Raw genomic sequence first — 18,959 nt, 5'->3', positions numbered from 1 at the left:
ATCACTGAGCACCGCGAAACGAAACGAAATGTTCGATTGACAGACACTTTTGAACACGTGTTACAAGGCAGCAACATTATAATATTATTGTCTTTCCAGACCCCACATGTGACTGACTACCACCGCGAAGTTTATGATTGGTCTCTCTCTCTTAGTGACCGTAACCATATGAACCAGGTTTCCTCTTTTATACAAATTTGCAGTTTTTGATACCAGATTTTTTCTAAGATTCAGTTATCAAGGTATGTTTTCAATTGTGTTCGTGTTTTTCATTGTCGTAGTGCTAGCATTGATAATGTTAATAGCATTGTCATTTTCTTCAATTTAGCCATACTAATATCAGTGTATCATTCTTTAAAGCAATTCTCGTGGGTAGGCCGAAGATTTTTTTTTTTCCTTCGAAAAAGAAGATTGATGTGGAATCACCTTTCAGAAGGTGAAAGTGGTAAAAGCGCGATATTGGTATTGTTCACCAAAAATAAGTGTAGGAAGTGGATGTGTAGGGAACTTAACAAGATACTTAAAAAAAAAATCCAAACATACCAGTGTTCACTTCTGTGGCCCTAGCGATACTCTAACAAGTGCCAATGGAAGCATTCCGAACAAAGATGCATTTAGTAGTCAATCACGAACTAGTCAGTCTCCCATACTTCGTCTCAGACTCCCAGTTAAAAACAGTGCGCCGTTACTATTTATATCTGTATAAATAAACCTCTTGCTGTGAGCTTGTCCAAGAAAATAGATTATCAGTTAATTCGTGCTATCGTCAATGATACAGTCCTTTACGCATGGTTGGAACTCAGAGAATTTATTTACAAATCGAATCCAAATTATTCTCTGCCTAACAAGAAGACAATTTTCATCAAATTGATTCCACAAATGTACTACATCATTATGGAAACTGTGAAGACAAAATTAGAAAATCCTCCACTAGTTTGTTTACAACTGATTGATGAACATATCGGATCGGATAAGCGAAAATATTCAATCATATTTTATTGGATGTCACATGCCAGAGAATTCGTGAAGAGTTTTGGACAAGATGGTTTGTGAGTGGGATATTGGAAACAAGATTGTCGCAATTGTGTGATAATGCCCCTAATCAGCGGCAATTCGAATTTTCAAATGAGGCATTTACCATGTTCATCCAATTGATCTTGTCGCCGAAACACATAAACACTACGTTGGGCATAGAAAAGGACATTGTAATTTAAAAAAAAAGAAGCAGCTCAAATGCTGCGTCAAAAGTAAAACGCAGATGGGCCTTCCTTAATTAAAATTAAATCAAGGTGGCAAACAATGTTTTGATGACATGACATGTTGCAAAGAATTTTCATGGTGAAAGATGCTATAATGGCCACGTGGACTATTGAAGGCACTAAAGTACAAAATCTAACACCGGACGAATGGCTTCTAGCAAATAATAGAGACATTGAAAATATTTTATATTGTTACGGAAGAGATCGGTGCAGAAACGAGTTTCCTCTTTCGTCTTCCAAAATAATCCTTTATTTGAAAGCGGTTAGGAAAAGACTATACTGGACAGCGCTATAGAAATTTTTATTATTAAGATATTTCATAAATTGCTTTACACAACTTACTAATCAAGGGTAGTACAGTTCAGCTAGTGTCCACCTTGAAGTATTGTGGTGTAGTATTGTTCCTGCCAGCTTGAAAGGTGTGAATTCTCAAGTCGTACTGCATTTCAGTCTGAATCTTGAGGTGCATTGGAATATTCTTACCTCAATTCGTCTACAAGCACTATGAATCTTTCTTCCAGGACAACAATCCCCTTGTCATATGGTAGAACAAAGAAATCCTATTTCTTGTCTAGTGAAAAATAGTATGTGAAGGATATAACTCCTCCCCTTCTTTTCTTGCGATTAATAATAATTATATTGCTTTATTTCTAGATTTTTCTTTACCTCCAACATCCTTTTATTGTCATTTGTTAGATGTTTGGAGTTACTTTTCAACAGTGACCAAACCTTTAAGATATATATATATATATATATATATATATATATATATATATATATATATATATATATACAATTAAACATGCAATTCTAAGCAGCATGAGTTCCTCTTATACTTAAGGTATTTCCTGGAAAACATTGCAGTGAAAAGTCATATATCCCGGATGAATTGGCCTTCTCAGAGTTCACATCCATACAAAGGCTGTTCTTGTAATTCCCAGGATTTTTTCTCAAAAAGTATTAATTATATAGAATGTTTTACTCAGGTAATGAAAAGAGCGATCATAATGGTGTACTAATAATTCTTGGTAAGTGCCTAAAAGAGAAGGTAGTGTTGAGTCATGATGTTCAGACTTTAAAGGAAAAAAGGAGGGTCTAGTGTTAATACAGACATATGCACCTACGACTTCGCATACAACTGAAGAAGTGGAGGAAAATTATGAGAAAATAGAAGAAATTACAAACAGGGAAAAGAGAGGTGCATGTATAATTGTAATGGGGGATTTCGATGCAGTTGTCAAAGAAAACAGGAAGGTAGTGTTGTAGGCGAGTATGGTTTAGGCGAAAGAAAGAAATGAAAGGAGGAGAGACACGTATCAATTTCTGTAGTCCGAGTTCACTAGTAATTGGGAACACATGGTTCAATCAGCACAAAAGAAGAAGATAGACATGGAAATTCCCAATATACGGCGGAAGATATCAGATTATGTTATGATTCAGGACAGGTATCGGAATAGCTTGAAGAACACGAAGACCCTTCCCGGGGCTGGCATTTTCTCTTATCATAACCTTGTGCTGGCCGAAGCGGATATTCAACTAAAAAATGTAGCCAGCAAGATATTGAATATCGAAAGTTGTAAAACGAGGAAGAAAGAAATCTTTTCGTTGAGAAATTGGAAGTAAAATTCAATTATAGGTGCAGGTAGTAAGAGACGGTGGGAGCATATTAAACTTTGCATACAGCAGACTGAAAAAGAAGTAGTAGGTTACCCCAAACACAAAACGGCTAAGAAATCATGGGTTACAGAATAGATGTTGCAAAAAATAGAATAGATGATGATGGAAAGGAAAACATGGAAGCAGGTTGATGCAACTTATATAAATGATCGATATTAGTGTGAATCCATAGTTTTCGGGGTCGCTGAGATAAACAGTGACACTTCCGATACCGTTTAAATCCAAATTCAATCCACAAGTAATATTAATTGTTAAGACAAAAAAATCGTTTATCAGAGAGCGCTTCAGTAATAGTAAATAGTGACTGACAAACGAAACATATTACTAATTTTTATTATTTTAACTCAGCGAAGCGGGTATTTGACGCTAGTATGAACTAAATTGCTTTGGAGGTCCTCTATAATTTGGGTACCCAACAATTATGACGTCATAAACTTCGCACCCAAATTTCTTGGCTATAAGAAAATGTTTAGAAATTGTTATTAATTTATTTAATAGGATTTTATAGATACTACCTAGCTCATTTTCTGTAGTTTTGATATGTTTCATTGTCTTCAAGTCATTCACTAAGTTTTGAAAAAAGTGGGGATGACCTTAATATCAATTACAATTACTAAATCAAACTATTGGTTTCGTATCTAAAAAAAAAAAAAATAAAGTTTTGACCTCTCCATTTCAAAATAATTTCTTTTGGTTTACATAATACCGAAGGTCATTTTAGATTTATGGTAACGAATTTGGTACTCTTACCAGCTTAAGAAATACGAAGATTATCAGCGTTCTTACAAATCTGGAAATCCCGAAAAAGTTGGGGAAAACAGAATGATATGAAAAATTCAGGAGAAAATGGTACATAAACTGGAAATCAGAAAAAAAAATGGCGATTTTTGCTTAGGAAATTAATTTACTTCTGTTTTGCTTATTTGTTGAGATAAGCCGATTGATGTCTTATAAAATGTATTCAGTAGCTCAGATAGTAATTATGTGGTTAGTTTACGCGTTTATTTATCCATTGTTATTTACCAATCTTATATTTACCTCTTACAGGCATTTTTCATTACTGGTCCTTTATCTTCGTAAATGCCGCAGGTCAGGGAAAATGGGTAATCTGGCACCTGAAATTCAGGGAAAATGATCAAAATTATTTTGTAAGAGCCCTGGTTACCTTCGATATGCAAGCCCTGTCTGTTAACTATCGCGCTGCATCTCAGTTTCCACTAAAGAAGACTGCATTGAAGCATAATTTGTTCAAGTCTGTTCCATTCCTCTTGACAAATTTTCCAAAAACAATCGAATGCGTGTCTCTGCCAATGGCCCAATTCTTGTTTCAACAACAACGAGAACTCAAAAAATCCTTGGGAGATGCGTCATGGGATTTCAGAGGAATGTCTGTAAAAGGGATTGCATGAACTCGCGTTTAGCGTGCCATCCACTCCGTATATGCCAACGTTGACTTCGCTGTGTGACTGTGTAGGTGGATGGTTACGCGAGATGTGTCGCTGCTATATAGAGTGGAACGTCATGCCGGTATAAAGGCTTCCAAAATGTTCGTCTGGTAATCAGCTCATTGATTTGCTAATTAATAACTTTGGCATTATAGCAGTGACCACCATGAAGCCATGTGAAAAAATTTTCATAAATTTTAAGTGTTCTGTCAGAATGGCCTTTGCAATCACGGCGTTCATACACCGTTCAACTGTTCGTCTTCCTCTCCATGATATATGAAGCACGGAGCTTACGAACTCGAATCTATAAATGTTAACTCTTGTTTAAATGTAAATCCAGACATGAATCATAATTACCAATGTAATGCATATAAGCAAGCAAACTAATACGAATATATCAAATTGATAAATTCGAGATACGAAGATACGAAGTATTAGTTTATAATCCACACACCGATATGTTGGGAAAATAATATCGAAATAGGGACAAGATTGAGTCGGAATTGTTTATAAACATTTATTTTCTAATATTACGTACATTATATTACACAACATTTACACTTATTTATTAAATAACATTTCTTCATGTTCACTTACAATCCAAAACTAATACTGTTCAACATAGGAAAATGTATTAATTTTTTGTTTGAAGTTTAGTATAGCAAATTTAACAATAAACAAAGCAAGCAATCGTGTTGGAAAAATCTTGTAAATAAAATTTTTATCCTCATTTTGAAACAGTAGTGCAGCAATGCTCAAAAGAATAAACATGATATTTAATAGCTCTTCATGCCGAACAATGAAGCTTTTATTATTATTATTATTTTTATTACAAGTATTAAATTTTCAAATTTCTGTTTAAATTTCATTTTAAGGTACAAAGAAGATCGTCTCGGAAATCAAACTTAACAAGAATTTGTCGAAATCTAAATACCACTTAAGTTACCATTGTTTCAAGACTTTTACTTAACACAGTTGTTACCATATAGAGATTCATTAATTGAATTTCACATTTTACTTTCTTGTATGAGTTTATATTTTAAATTTCGCTTACCTGACATAAGCATGTAATATTATAATATTACGCCTCTAGGATATTATTATCGGCACGTCAATCCTTCCAAAACGTTATTCATAAGATTATTTTAATTTTTAAACACTTTTAAAAATTCAAATATCTAAAATTTGTTTCATGTTAATTTAAATATCTTTCGCTTAAATATTTTGCTTAAACGATCCTTGGAACAAAGTATATTTATTACATATGACGTTGTTTTAATTTCTTTTATTTTATGTCTAGTTAGCAGGAACCCCGAATTACAGTTATTTCTTCTGTTATTACAAATAAATTTTCGTGATTCTTATAATAGCTTAAAAGTTACGCAATACATAGTTCATATGCATCCTGAAAACCCAGTACAGATTTTCCTGGAGTTTTTCTCGTTTTTTCTATAATAATGAAATAAAATCACTTTTCATCAAGTTTTTCCTGTATACGTGTTACTAGCACTATAACAAATAATTTTAATGAAACCATTTTCTGCATTGTGGTTCAACCACCCTTGAATTATTCTTGCTTTTTTTACAATCCATCATTTTAGAGAAAATATGACGATTTTGAACATACATAACAGTTTTATGGGCTCTTGCTGAAGCTTATTAGTTGTAGATTAACATTGTCGTTGCCTGGTTGTAGTGTAATGTGTTATTGCTCAGATATATATAGATATATATATATATATATAAAATATCCGATATGGTTGGCATTTGTAGAGCTTTTTTTGTATTTTCTGTATAAAAACTAGTTTCAGCCATTTTGCTTTAAACTATGTAAAAATTACGAGGAAAGTAGCAAGTTATAAGGGAGTTAAAACACTGTATTTTAAATAATGATAAGAATAATAAAGGCCTACGTGTACAGGTGCAGTGATAATTTGTTTTGAAAGCTTGTAGAATGGAGTCATTGAAAATGTGGAAATGTTCTGGAAGAAGGATTTTGAATTCGAACCCTGGTAAAAGTTCGAATATTGAAAGAAAGATTGTCGGAAATCGACAGAACGCAAGTAGCCGTTAGTATAAGTTATCTTTTCGAGACAAACAAACAAGAACAAAGTTAATATTGATTCCGTAAAACTCAGATTCTATTGAAAACTAGAAAGCAAAAGATAAGGTTTCAACACCTCACGAGCGCTTCAGTGTTCAGATTTTTCTGTATTCATCCATTATTGTTTCGAATATTAAAATGCACTTTAAAAAAATGTGTAAAAACAATGCCATATCTAAATCATATCAGTTTAAATTATTTTTCCACTTTAATTCCTTTTCGTTAAACTACAAGTTCGTTATTTATTCATCACGATTTATGCATTACAAGCAACTAGATATTGTCATTCCGTATTTTAATAATGAATATATTCATCAAGTAAAACCTAAAGTGAAATGTACTGTATATTACAGAAAGGCTGCTGAAATAAGAATCATTCATATTCTAACGTAGATTCGAACATAGATAACTCTTTTGCAAAGAATTTAAGTTGTTTTAAATTAAACAAAACCAATAATTTTACTGATGAATGCTTAATTCATAAAACTATCAGCCTTTAGTGTTAAGCTGTATGTCTTTCTATATTAGGTATCGATTGTAACTGACTTAGCTTTGTCTTTATGGCTTTTGTATAACAATTACCTGTCTGTAATTTATTTTTGTAATTTTAACTTTTAATTTGCCCTAATAAATACTTGTTTTTCATTGTAAATATGAATGCGAAGAAGTTGTCCAAAGGGAATTTTTGTTACTTTCCTTATTCTTTACAATCTTACATTAACAATAAGGTGTGAAGGTGGTGAAAGTCATTAGATAAATTAATGGAGAAGGATCTGTTGCTTAATTTGTAAACTTAATAAAGGTCAGCTAGTTTTAAAGTGGACGATTACATAGGAAAAAGAAAAGCAAGGCGTGAGCTATTAACATAAATCTCAGCAATGGAGAGTCGCTTATTTTTAATATCTTGTAACAGGATATATTCTAGTTTTCGTAGAACTTGAAGTAATTGCTTTCCCAAAACTTTTTTTTTCTTTTAATAAAACTAAAATATATTTGCCTAGTTGATATATCTTTAAAATATTTTAAAATATTGACCTTTATCTTAAGGCTTCAATTATCTTTTTCGAGAAATGTAATTATCTCAAACTGTAGCAAAAATATGACAAATTAATGGGTAGCTGTACTGATTTTCGTCTAACAAATCACGATGCACTTTCTGTTAATATGTATAAATAACCTTAAAAATAAAATTTACCGGTATAACACAGAAACACGCTGATTGTATCTTTAAAGCAAAACAAAATCTTTTGATTGAAACTTAATTATATATATCCTTATAAAATATGTACATAATAACACTAAACAATATATTTTACACGTAACAGACTTCACATAATGAAACCCATCTGTACATATAATACTATTTAATGAATAAATATTGAGCCGTATCTAGATCAAAGATTTTCTATACCATTAGATTTTTTCTTCTTAGAGATACATCAGAATATGAATTCCATGTAAACCTTTAGTTTCATTCGGAGTAGCTTGTGAGCAGAGAACTCAACAACAATTACTAATAAACTAAGGAATTTCACTCTCTCATTTACACAAATATCTATATGTATTATATTTACATTATTAGTGTTGTGGTATACATATTTACAGATGTTATTGACACATTCATGTATCTAAAGGACATATACAAGAAATTGCTGATTACAGCAATAAATACACATACAACCACTTGATAAACTCTATCACACATTATATGAAAACGTTTTTGTTTTATTTACACTTGTAATATCTAAGAGTTTGGCACAAGAATTCACATTAACTTCGTGTTGGCCTATGCCACGAAGTTTATATATTTATATAATTTTAATCTAGGCACAAGAGAGGACTCTAGTAAGATACTATCGCACTTCATTCAAATATAAATGCACTAATTAAAATACTGAAATGAAGAACACAAGAAACATTTAAACAGTCATAGTGTTAAGTGTGGTGTCATATTAAGAGAGATATTAGTTATATCTAATTCGAATGGGTGAAGCCTCTTATGGACTTTTCATATCATATTGGAAATGTCCAATTTTTTTGAATACGTGGTTTTATAATTTAGCATGTATGAAACTTTTGTGGAGTTAAGTTGTGATCAATTTTTAAATTTGAAACTTCAGCATAGTATCATGTGATGTATTTGATAGCTGTATGTTAGGTGAAAATGTTATTGTTCAAAGCCTACAGATGTAGTAAATCGATATTCAAAGTAATGCTCGTGCCTTCAAATGTATAAAAATAGGATTCTTCGTCAAACATTGGCGCAAATCCAACATACAACGAGTCTAGTACTGTATGTTGTATTAAAGTTGTATTAAATGGAATGTATTAAAGTAAACGTGTCAGCGCATTACTTAAATGAAATTTAATACTTTTTCAATCTGAAGAAACTAATGCGAATGTAATATTAGACTAAGACTGAGTATTTTTCTTACTTTGTTTCCTTCTGTAATATTTTTAAGAGCATTTTCTTGTATAGTTTAAAACCCGTTGAAATAATATTTTCTTGAAGTTTAATATCAATATTCTGTACAAAGATTATAAGTTTAATCTGAACTTAAACACACATACTTCACCATGACTCAATCTTGGAACCACGCCACGTATACCCATTACTCGTTTTTTTCAGACATCGTTGCAATAACATTTTTCAATAACACAAATTATAGTCAGTTTCAAGAATTAATTGGAGAACTTTTTTTTTGTGTGTGTGTGTGTGTGTGTGTGCGTATGGAAGTGTAATATGCTCAAAGAATCGCAATTTCTGTATATTTCTTTTTGTTATATTTAAAATTAATAACGTTTGAAATCAAAACATATTATTCCTTAAGTGTTAATAAACGTTGCATGCATACATTATTCTAAAACAAAAGTTTGTCGTGAATTTTGTCCAAAGATACTTGCAATTATGTTAACGATTATTAGACTTCCAAACTGTGCTATGCGTAAGTGTCGGAAATCTTATAGAACAACTGTCCGTCCGTCCGTCTGTGACAGGACGGTAACAGATGTCAAAATGCTGTTTTTTTGCAATCGATTCTGCGTCCCAAGAATAGGTTCCGTCTTCTACAGCTACTCTCTATATTTAAACCAAAGTGGTTCAAATTAGTCAATTCCCGTTTCAAAGTTTATCGCCATAGAACGAAAAAGGTAACATATAGCTATAAGCAGTTTTTTGAAAACGATTTAGCGTCTCAAGGCAACTTACCATGACTATCCTGAACCAACTTATCAAAACCGGAAGGTTAAAATTTGATATTACTTCCAGTTTCAACACAGATTTCCACAGAGCAAAAACGGTAAGAAATATCGAGATGCAGTTGTTTGTAATTAATTCAGCTTCTAAAGAGTGATTCGATTTCTTCCCTTAACCATTTATTCAGTCCGGAAATAATTCAAATTAACGATTTCCAGTTTCAGCCTTTATCCTCATACATCAAAAACAGTAAGGCATAGCGAAAAATGGCTTTTTGGTATGGATTCAACGTCAGGAATAGGTTCTATCTTTGATCTTATTAATCTATTGCAATCAGTAACTATAGATGTACAACTTCAAGTTTGAGTATTCAATTCCCATTGTTTGGAAGTCTATCGTAGTTTGACACTGTAAAATGAAACTCACTTGTTAAAGTTTCGTATTAAAATACACATGTACATTAATGAATACGATGACGGTTTCGTTCATCGAAGAAAAGAATAATAATTTCTTACGCTAGCTGTTATTCGAACCTAATTTGAGCGTTTTTGAGAGTTTGTTACACATTTTCATGTATTTCATGATGAAAAAATAAGCTAGCCTAATTACGTGCACATGACGTAATCGGAAGAAGGAACACCTATTTAAATCTGATATAATAACTACTTCGTGCTGGGCGTTCTAGTTATTAAAATCATTTGATGATTTCAACTTTTGTTCTGCAGTCTGTTTGAGGTGTTAATGGTAGTACGACTTAAGAAAATTTACTTATTTCAAAACACTAAACATAAAAAGAATAAATTTTATTTTAAAACGAACTTCAATATTTTCTGATTTGTTTGAAGTATCGATTTCACAGTATTTCGCTCTACCTTTATTACATTACTTGTTATAGACACATCAAGAAAGAAAATGAATGTTTTGGTGTGTTCCTTCCGCTTTCTAATATTTTACCTGTGGTAAAGGTTAATCTTTCGACTAAATAATCTGACGCAATCGAAGAATTGTATGTTGTTATTTTAATGTTAAAATAATGTTTATAAAAATTATAAATTGTGAACTATAATTTTTATTAAAGCTGTTTATAGTAGTGTACCAATCTTTATTTAAATTACTGGTGACTTTATTAAGTTTGAGGTTTCAGTACAAATAGAAATATTCAAATAGATTTCTTTCTATTTGTGAAATTAATTTATACAAAATGTGTCTCTTACACTATAGTTATATGAAAATAAAAGGTTTGATAAACCTGATATGATTGCGTTTTCTTATTTTCAATCGCTTATATGTTTCTCAATTCTGCTTTTTTTACATTAAGGTTTAGTCTATTACATTACATCTCTTTTTCCTTCTTTATTTCTTTCTTCTCCCCTTCATTTCATTCAGTCTAGAATGAAATTCTTGGTGTACAAAGCAATGTTTAAAACTAGTTAAAGCTTTTTATGTATAAATAGGTGAGTTGAAATTTAAATTTATTCGCAAGGTATATTTAAGCCTATATGATACCTATAAGATATCTACTAATCACCCAAAGTTCTCATTCTCCAAATAATTTTTGATAATTGAACGATTCGCAAAACATGAAGTAATAAGGCATTCCACTTGTCTTTTAACAAGTGTATTCCAATTATAAAGTATTGAGCGTTCTTTATACAAGTTAGCCACTGTAATGTTCGTAAATTCTTAAAAGATGGTGTATTGCAAATTCGTTCGTAACCTTGTTTTCAGTTTCATAAGCTTTTTGCAGTTCAGTCGTTTTGTAGAAATAAGATCAAGAAAAAAAAAATATGGAGATAACAATGTTACATAATCATTAATTCTCTGTGTAGCTAAAAGTTATAAATTCACGTATTCGTCTTTTGGCATTTCAATACATATTTACACATCTCGACACATAACTGAAGGAAGTAGATTAACATTCATATAGTTTAATTGTCAGCTAAACATTAAGAAACGAACTAATTTCAATATCGATAATGTTAAATACAAATTACACATAACAAAGAGGAATGCTAAATTTGATTTTTGTTATGTCTGAAACAAAAGCTATGATCACATAGAAACTAAGTCTCTAGCGGAATGTGAGCCACATACTCATACACAAAGCTTTATACAACTGCATAACCTTAATGAAAAAAATATACTTCTTTTCGTGTTGTATATAATTTGGCATGAAATATATATGTTTTACACATTACATATATTATTATACTCTAATTGGAATTCCTTGTGTTTTGTATGGTCATTGACTTTTTTCTTAGTAATGTTTTGTAAATACATTATTCTATTTTACTACATAGATATACAAAGAACGTATCAATTGACCCATCTTATTATAGAATATTTCTGAGTGTTGGGCACAAAACAGGCATTTCGATAAATCGATATTTAATAATTAGAAATATTTCAAATATAAAGACCAGCAAATAACTTGGACAGGGTTCGCACGTACACGGGAAACCTGGAGAATCTGGAAAAGTTAGCTTACTCGTAGAAAGTTAGAGAATTTCATGAAAAGCTGAAAAAACTTGCAAAATCAGGAAAAGTTCAGTACGGTTTTTAGCTTCTTAGAACCCATTGTTTTATATCTTTATTGTATTACAGCTGACATTTCTTATATAATAAGAAATGGCGACCCGTGTAATTGGAGCCTGTGGTTAATAATAAAAAATGTTTCAGACCAGGGCTTTCAGTGGCAATATCCAGAAGGTTATTATTAAATTAATTTATTTTGCGAAACTGCTCCACCTATTCACACAGCTATATGCGCGTGCACGCATAGTAGATGAGGAGCCCCCTGAGGAAAAATATAGTTGCTTTTTTAATATTGTGTATATAGACTTGGAAATTTGTAAATCGTGACCTTGAAAACCTTGAAAAGTAAGGAAATTTGTGCCCACCAAATAAGAGGGAACCCTGCTTGCTGAATAAGTGGGCTGGGTACACTTACCAGCCAAAACATGACCACATTCTAGTTTTTGAACAAAGTCGTTCGACTGACCTAAGAGACAATGAGGATAGCAGAAAGGCTCACCAAATCGTGACAGGGATCTGACACGATCAGTCAGTGTAACGTTTGTGCGTAAAGTGAGGAAAGCCAGCAATATATCAGAGTTTGATTGGGTCCAGATTATAATGGCCAGACAGCTGGGAAACAGCGCAACTTGTCGAGTATTCGCGAGCTGCCGTGGTTAGTGTCTCCCAAAGGTGGAAAACCAACACCAAATCACAAGAAGTGGGACGGCTACTTGTTTTTTGAACGTTGTGGATTCAGGTCGCAAACTGTGACACAATTAACAACAGATTTTAACGGTGAACAAAGAAGATTGTGTCTGGAGCACACAGTTAACTGTACATTGTTAGATATGAGTCAATACATGTACCAATGTTAACCATACGGCATCGTCGGTTATGACTGAAATCAGCACATGCTCGTCATTGGACCACCTAACAATGGCACCACACTGTGTGGTTCGATGAACAACGATACTACCCTCATCACATGAATGGCCGGGTCAGAATGCGTTGCCTTTCAGGAGAACAGCTGCTCGAGATGTCCACAACAGGATGACAGGCCAGTTGTGAGATCATTATGATTTGGTGAACCCTCACATGGTCATCCATGGGCCCGATAGTGCGTGTGGAGGGCACATGATAGCTCCTTGCTATCTGCAGATCATTCCTGATCACGTACATCCACTCATATAGGCCATATTTTCAACTAGCAGTGGCATATTTCAACAGGACAACGCTCCTTGTCACAAGGCCAATGCTATGCTGCAGTGGTTCGAGGAGCACAATGATGAATTTTAATTGCTGCAATAGTTCCAAACTCTCCCAATCTTACTAATTGAACACCTTTAGGATATCATTGAACGTCAGATCCGAGATCGTCGAACCTCTGCACGGAATTTACAGGCATTAAGTGACTTGGGCGTGCAGATGTTGTGCTCCATGTCTTCAGCTTGTCATCAAGGCTTAATTACTTTCATTCCAAACCGCATTGCTATTGTTTTGCGAGGCAAATTTGGACATACCAGATATTAAATAGTCATAATGTTTTGGCTGGACAGTGTACATCATAATACAATATTGTAAAAAAGTTTATTTTATGTATTAATTTATTATTTCATCATTTTATTTTTTCTGTTTATCTGTTTACTAACGTAAATTTCAGTTTCTAGTAATAGTATTAATTTATTTAAAAGCCTGAGTAGATCTAATGCGAACAAATAACGGTTAATCTTTAAATTGTATCGTTAAGTAATTTGTCCATTTATAAGTATAATATGAATGTCCATTTGATAATGTATGTGAATTTGTCAAACATGCTAGATCTTGTTCAAGTTGAGATTATGTATCAGAACTCGAAGAAATTGATAATTTCATGCTATTTCTGCCCTCAACAGAAATTTTCTTGCATACCACTTGAGTTTTTTTTTTTCAACATAATTCTATCAGATTAATATAAGTACGACATCCATAAAACTCTTTCATTTCGACATTTAACTAATGTTACTTGAGTTAACAGGTAGTAAGACTCCTCTGTAAGTGAAACATTATTATTAAAAGTAAGTTAAGAAAAGTATGTACATAGAAAAATTCACACGTAAAATTACAAGCTGAGAGCCACAATTTTTTCAAATTTGTTCAATAAGTTTCGTTTATATTGATTCTACTGGCAAGGTTCTAATACATGAGTACGAGATTTGCTTGTCTAACGTTTTGAAGTAACAACACCGACCGGCGACTTACTTATTGATTGTATTACAGTAAAACTGCTACAACTCAGCAGGGAAGGTTGATCAAGACATACGTTGAAGAGAACAGTAGAGGTAGAATTTGGTATGTATTTGACAAAATCACTCTGTTGTCAGTCGTTTGGTTTTAATTATGTTAGCTATATTTTATGCGTCATGATTCATTGATTTTAATTTTTAGTGCTGTTCATATATTCCATATACCTTATTGCACTGAATATATTTAAGGTAGAATTATTGTTGTTCCATACTTAAAACATAAATACCTAATTAAAATAATTTGTAAGTGCAGAAATACGTGTTCTGAATCATCATTATTTGTCCTCCCAGTCGTTACCGTACGCAATAATCTAGAGTTCAATGTATTTTTTTAAAAAAAGAAAGTATAGTCGATTTAAAAATTGCATACTGCTTTCTCTTATTTCCTTGTCTTGTCGTTAGAGCTTTATCGTAGCCTATGCGGTACGGTATCATACTGGCAACGTTATAATTACTATAGTATAAGTTCTACTATTTTCCTGATTAAAACCTATTCTGTTATTTAATATATTTAATGGTATCTGACTTCATTACAATCATATGCTGTTAAAGAAAATTACAACTTAACTATTGTATTAATATGGGAATAATGACATTCGATTTTTAATCTTCCGATTATCAGTTACAAAGCAAGGTCATAGAATTTATCAGCTTATTAAAAATGTTGGCATTTTTTCATTCTGTAAGCCGAATTCCCATTGTTCATTCTGTTAGTCATTAATTCTTCGAACATTAGAAATACAAATAAATCAGGTAAACTAAATAAGAACTATAAAGTTCAAATCCTTTATCTAAATGTTCCGATGTCTAAATATTATGTTAATGTAATTAACAAAAAATTCAACCAATACTTCAATTTCCATAAAAAATCTCGAAACCACAATACTCAATTGGGTAGTTACAAACGTGACAACACGATGATGCTATAACAAATTTGCACTGTGTAAAAGTTTCATTGCTGACAGAATGTCGTAACATATTCTTAGTATCTTTCACAATTTATTCTACAAAATGAGCTGACATAAGTGTTTCCACGTGACACGGATATTAGAGTGACAGATTTTCTTTTTAAACAATTCAGGAAATTTAAATCGATTAATACGATTCTATGGTATTGCTGGGAGCTTCATTAGCTAACTTTTCTTCTTAAAAATAAATTATAACTTATCAAACACATTACTGTTTTTTGCAACAAACTATTGTAGGAATTATTATATATGTAACAAACATTAATGTAATAGATCGAAAATGAGCTTGCTCCCTGTAAGTGAAGACATATGCATATATATATATAAAGATTGCACACAACGGTTTTTCTTTCACTCATCTGTACATGTACACATCCAGACATAGAACAATTATGAAAAAAGTACAGAAATGTGAGTAGAGAAGTTTTCAACCATTAAGTATTGTACAGCATATAGAAAAAACATACATACATTGTAGATATACAGTTGCAAATATAATGTTTCTATTTACATTAAACCTTTAATCCCTATTTTAAAAGGGTAGGCCATTAAATATCACATTTTTGTCATTTATAAGAAAATAACACACCATTCATTCCAGATTCATTGATACCTTCAGTATTTGCTTATAATACTATTTTAGGTTAATCACATTGTACACCAACTAAAAGTGTATTATATACCTGAAAATACTGCTTTTAGAAGTCGTATTGGACCAAGAGACCTTGATAAAATTTCCAGTATACTGGATCATTGATAATACGCTTATGAATTTGTACAATTAATTGTTCATATATATTTTCACTGGCTAGTGTTCTCTATTTTTTTTCAAACTAATTAGAAATATTTTTGACTGTAACAGTAGGCGTTACTCGTGGTAAACTAAAGTAAAAGGTAAAAGGAAATTATATTCCCTTTTAGCATGTAGAAGTAAGAGGTACTGTTACATTCAAAAGTCCTAAAATTCTGAATCATTTCCGTCACTTTAGAATTATTTACTTAAATAGAATTACAAAATCTATTGGTGATACTTCGTGAATTCTCTGAAAACTTAAATTATATTCTAATATTTATTGGAGATGTACTGAAAATTAAACGGGAATTGGATATTTTTTTTAGAGATCTTATATGTCAGCATGTTTTACTCAAATGTGTGTGCTTTTGTTAAACAGTAGAGCTGTCCTTTATGTGGTGAGTACGTTTTTTCGGATGATTTTTTCGATTAATTAAATTTATTTTTCCTGTAATATAAATGTACAACTTACTTGAGGAGAGAAAATAAAACATAATTGTTATTTATTTACCTTGAGTTAACTTTGTATTTACTTGTGGTAACTTAGTATTTTATTACCTTTGTATTAATCTTGCCTAATATGTTCACTATTTAAATGTGTGCAAATTCATCATTGTAAAGACAACAGTGAAGGACATATTATATTGCTGATTGTTCTTTTTGGTGCGTCTGGAACACACATTAGGAAGTAATTACTGGCTAATTCTAACTGGATGAGAATTTACTGAGAACAGTGTAAAGTGTATTGGTTTTAAGTTGAAGACTGATTTACTTCTAAATTATGTGTGGCTAAAGTGACTAGATTTTTTTAAGCTCTTGAACATTTAGCCCTAGAAGCTTCACTTGTCACATTATCTAATCTTAGTAAGCCTTTCAAACAAAGTTGAGGAGTGGAATTATGAGCATAATTACACATAGTGGTTAACAGGTGTGGTCTTATCCCCGAATAACATCGATGCCGTTAAATGTATTGGTCCAATACTATTCTATGTAAAACTTGGGTAATACTGTGACATATAGGTCTAATTAATCACAAAATCTAATTGGTGCTCGCACATAAAGCATGAAGGAAGTTTGAAGGATGAAAATATAATATTTCCACTTGGAGTTTTAAAGTGTAATTGACTTCCAGAATTCATTCGGAAAGTTAGAAATATTTCTGTATAGAAATATTTTTAATATTTTGAAAATATTACAGTCAATTGTAAGAGTAACGGGACCACAATAGTGATACAATGTGTATAAACTATCTGAAATATTGTAAAACCCTGTTCTTACTGAAGTTGAAATTAAAACAATGAATGTAATATTGTAAATATTATTAAAACGTTACTGAGTTGCATAGTAAAGTTACCTACATATGAGGTCACTTCTGTTAAAAATTTTCATATAACCCATATAATCCATTCAGGAATGGATCTCTGAATTGTTGCTGTGGCCAAGAATACATTTTCGGTTCGACTGTTTCGCGTTTGTTGGAGAAATACTTGCAAGTAATAATATATATATATAGTTTTTTATTATTGCCACATTGTGGTTCGTCAATTCTGTATGAGATTTTCCTAATCATAATAAAGAATATTAGTTTCACAGTGGTTAAAATTCAGGAAATGTGGTGTATATACGAGAATAATTTTGTTCCAAGCAGTTCTAATCTTTACACAATCACTGAAAGCCGTTTGTTTTTGATCTTTTCCAAAATTATTTAGAAGTAATGAAAGTGTTGACCTTAAATATCCTATTATTATCATTTATAAATGAAAGATCTACCTACTTTATTAAAAACAGTATACTGAAAAATTCACATAAGATGTTTTTATTTAAAAATGCTTGTGGGATGTATACAGAATTAAAATCACTGACTATCATGAAATGAATTTTTTTTTTTCACAGGCAAACATTTTATTAGTATCCTTGATCGTAAAAACTTTCTGTTTTGGAATGAGGTAATATATTGTATATTGCTGTGTATCGTACCTTGTGCTAAGGATAAAAAAGTTGATCTCTTTATAAAAGCCATCCGAATAAACTAATCATAGTCCTTCAGAAAAATACTTTGATCATATGTAGGTACACTGTTATCAATAGTTGTTAGAACTAGTAAGAACTGGATTTTACCACATTTTTAAAGAACATCAATACTCCACTGATAGAAAAAGTAAAGAAATATATTTAGATAACAATAAAAATATTCCCCACATTACTTTCTAATTACAATACTATCTATAAAATTATAGTTCCAATTAAAAAGAAATTATTGTACTAATCATACGTGGACATATGTTATTATTTTCTAAAATCACAAAAAAATCACTAACGTTTTTCTAGCAGCTAATTTGAAATTGTAGCTGTCATATTTGCTTTTTGATATCATTCGTGATCATTTCTCTTACACGAATTTCTATATGCTGCATCCCTTCCGAACAAAATGAGAGGGTAACAAATATCAGAGAATGTACTAGAATCCATATTTGCATAGTTGCCGATGTGGCTAATCCATATAAGCCTATAATTGTCAGAACAGTCCACGAAAAAAGTGCCAAATATAGTGAGTTATTTGGTGGCGTTGGCAGATCAACCAAAGTATCTGCTGATAGTATGTGGACAAATTGACCAGCAGTGTAGAATTGTTGCAAAATTTCTTCTTTGTCTCTCCAAAGTTCGGAAAGCCAGTGCCGGAGCTCAATATCTGTGTCAGGCAGTGTAGATGCTGCATGT

The 18,959-nt window shown here is 31.7% G+C and overlaps 1 protein-coding gene across 1 annotated transcript in view; it reads right to left on the bottom strand.

Annotated features, from left to right (window-relative positions):
- Nucleotides 1-9,200: 9,200 nt before the first annotated feature.
- Nucleotides 9,201-18,959, bottom strand: part of LOC145662552 (lysocardiolipin acyltransferase 1-like) — a 72,928-nt gene continuing 63,169 nt past the window's right edge. Inside the window, exon 6 of the mRNA XM_081728229.1 lies at nt 9,201-18,959. Within this exon, the coding sequence (XP_081584355.1) occupies nt 18,593-18,959 (367 nt within the window). The 3' untranslated portion in view covers nt 9,201-18,592.

The sequence above is a fragment of the Thermobia domestica genome, chromosome 10 (genome assembly GCF_964235325.1).
Source record: "Thermobia domestica chromosome 10, izTheDome1.hap1.1, whole genome shotgun sequence".
Classification (NCBI taxonomy): domain Eukaryota; kingdom Metazoa; phylum Arthropoda; class Insecta; order Zygentoma; family Lepismatidae; genus Thermobia; species Thermobia domestica.
Note: the sequence above shows the minus strand (reverse complement) of the source record. Positions and strands in the feature narration are given on the sequence as shown.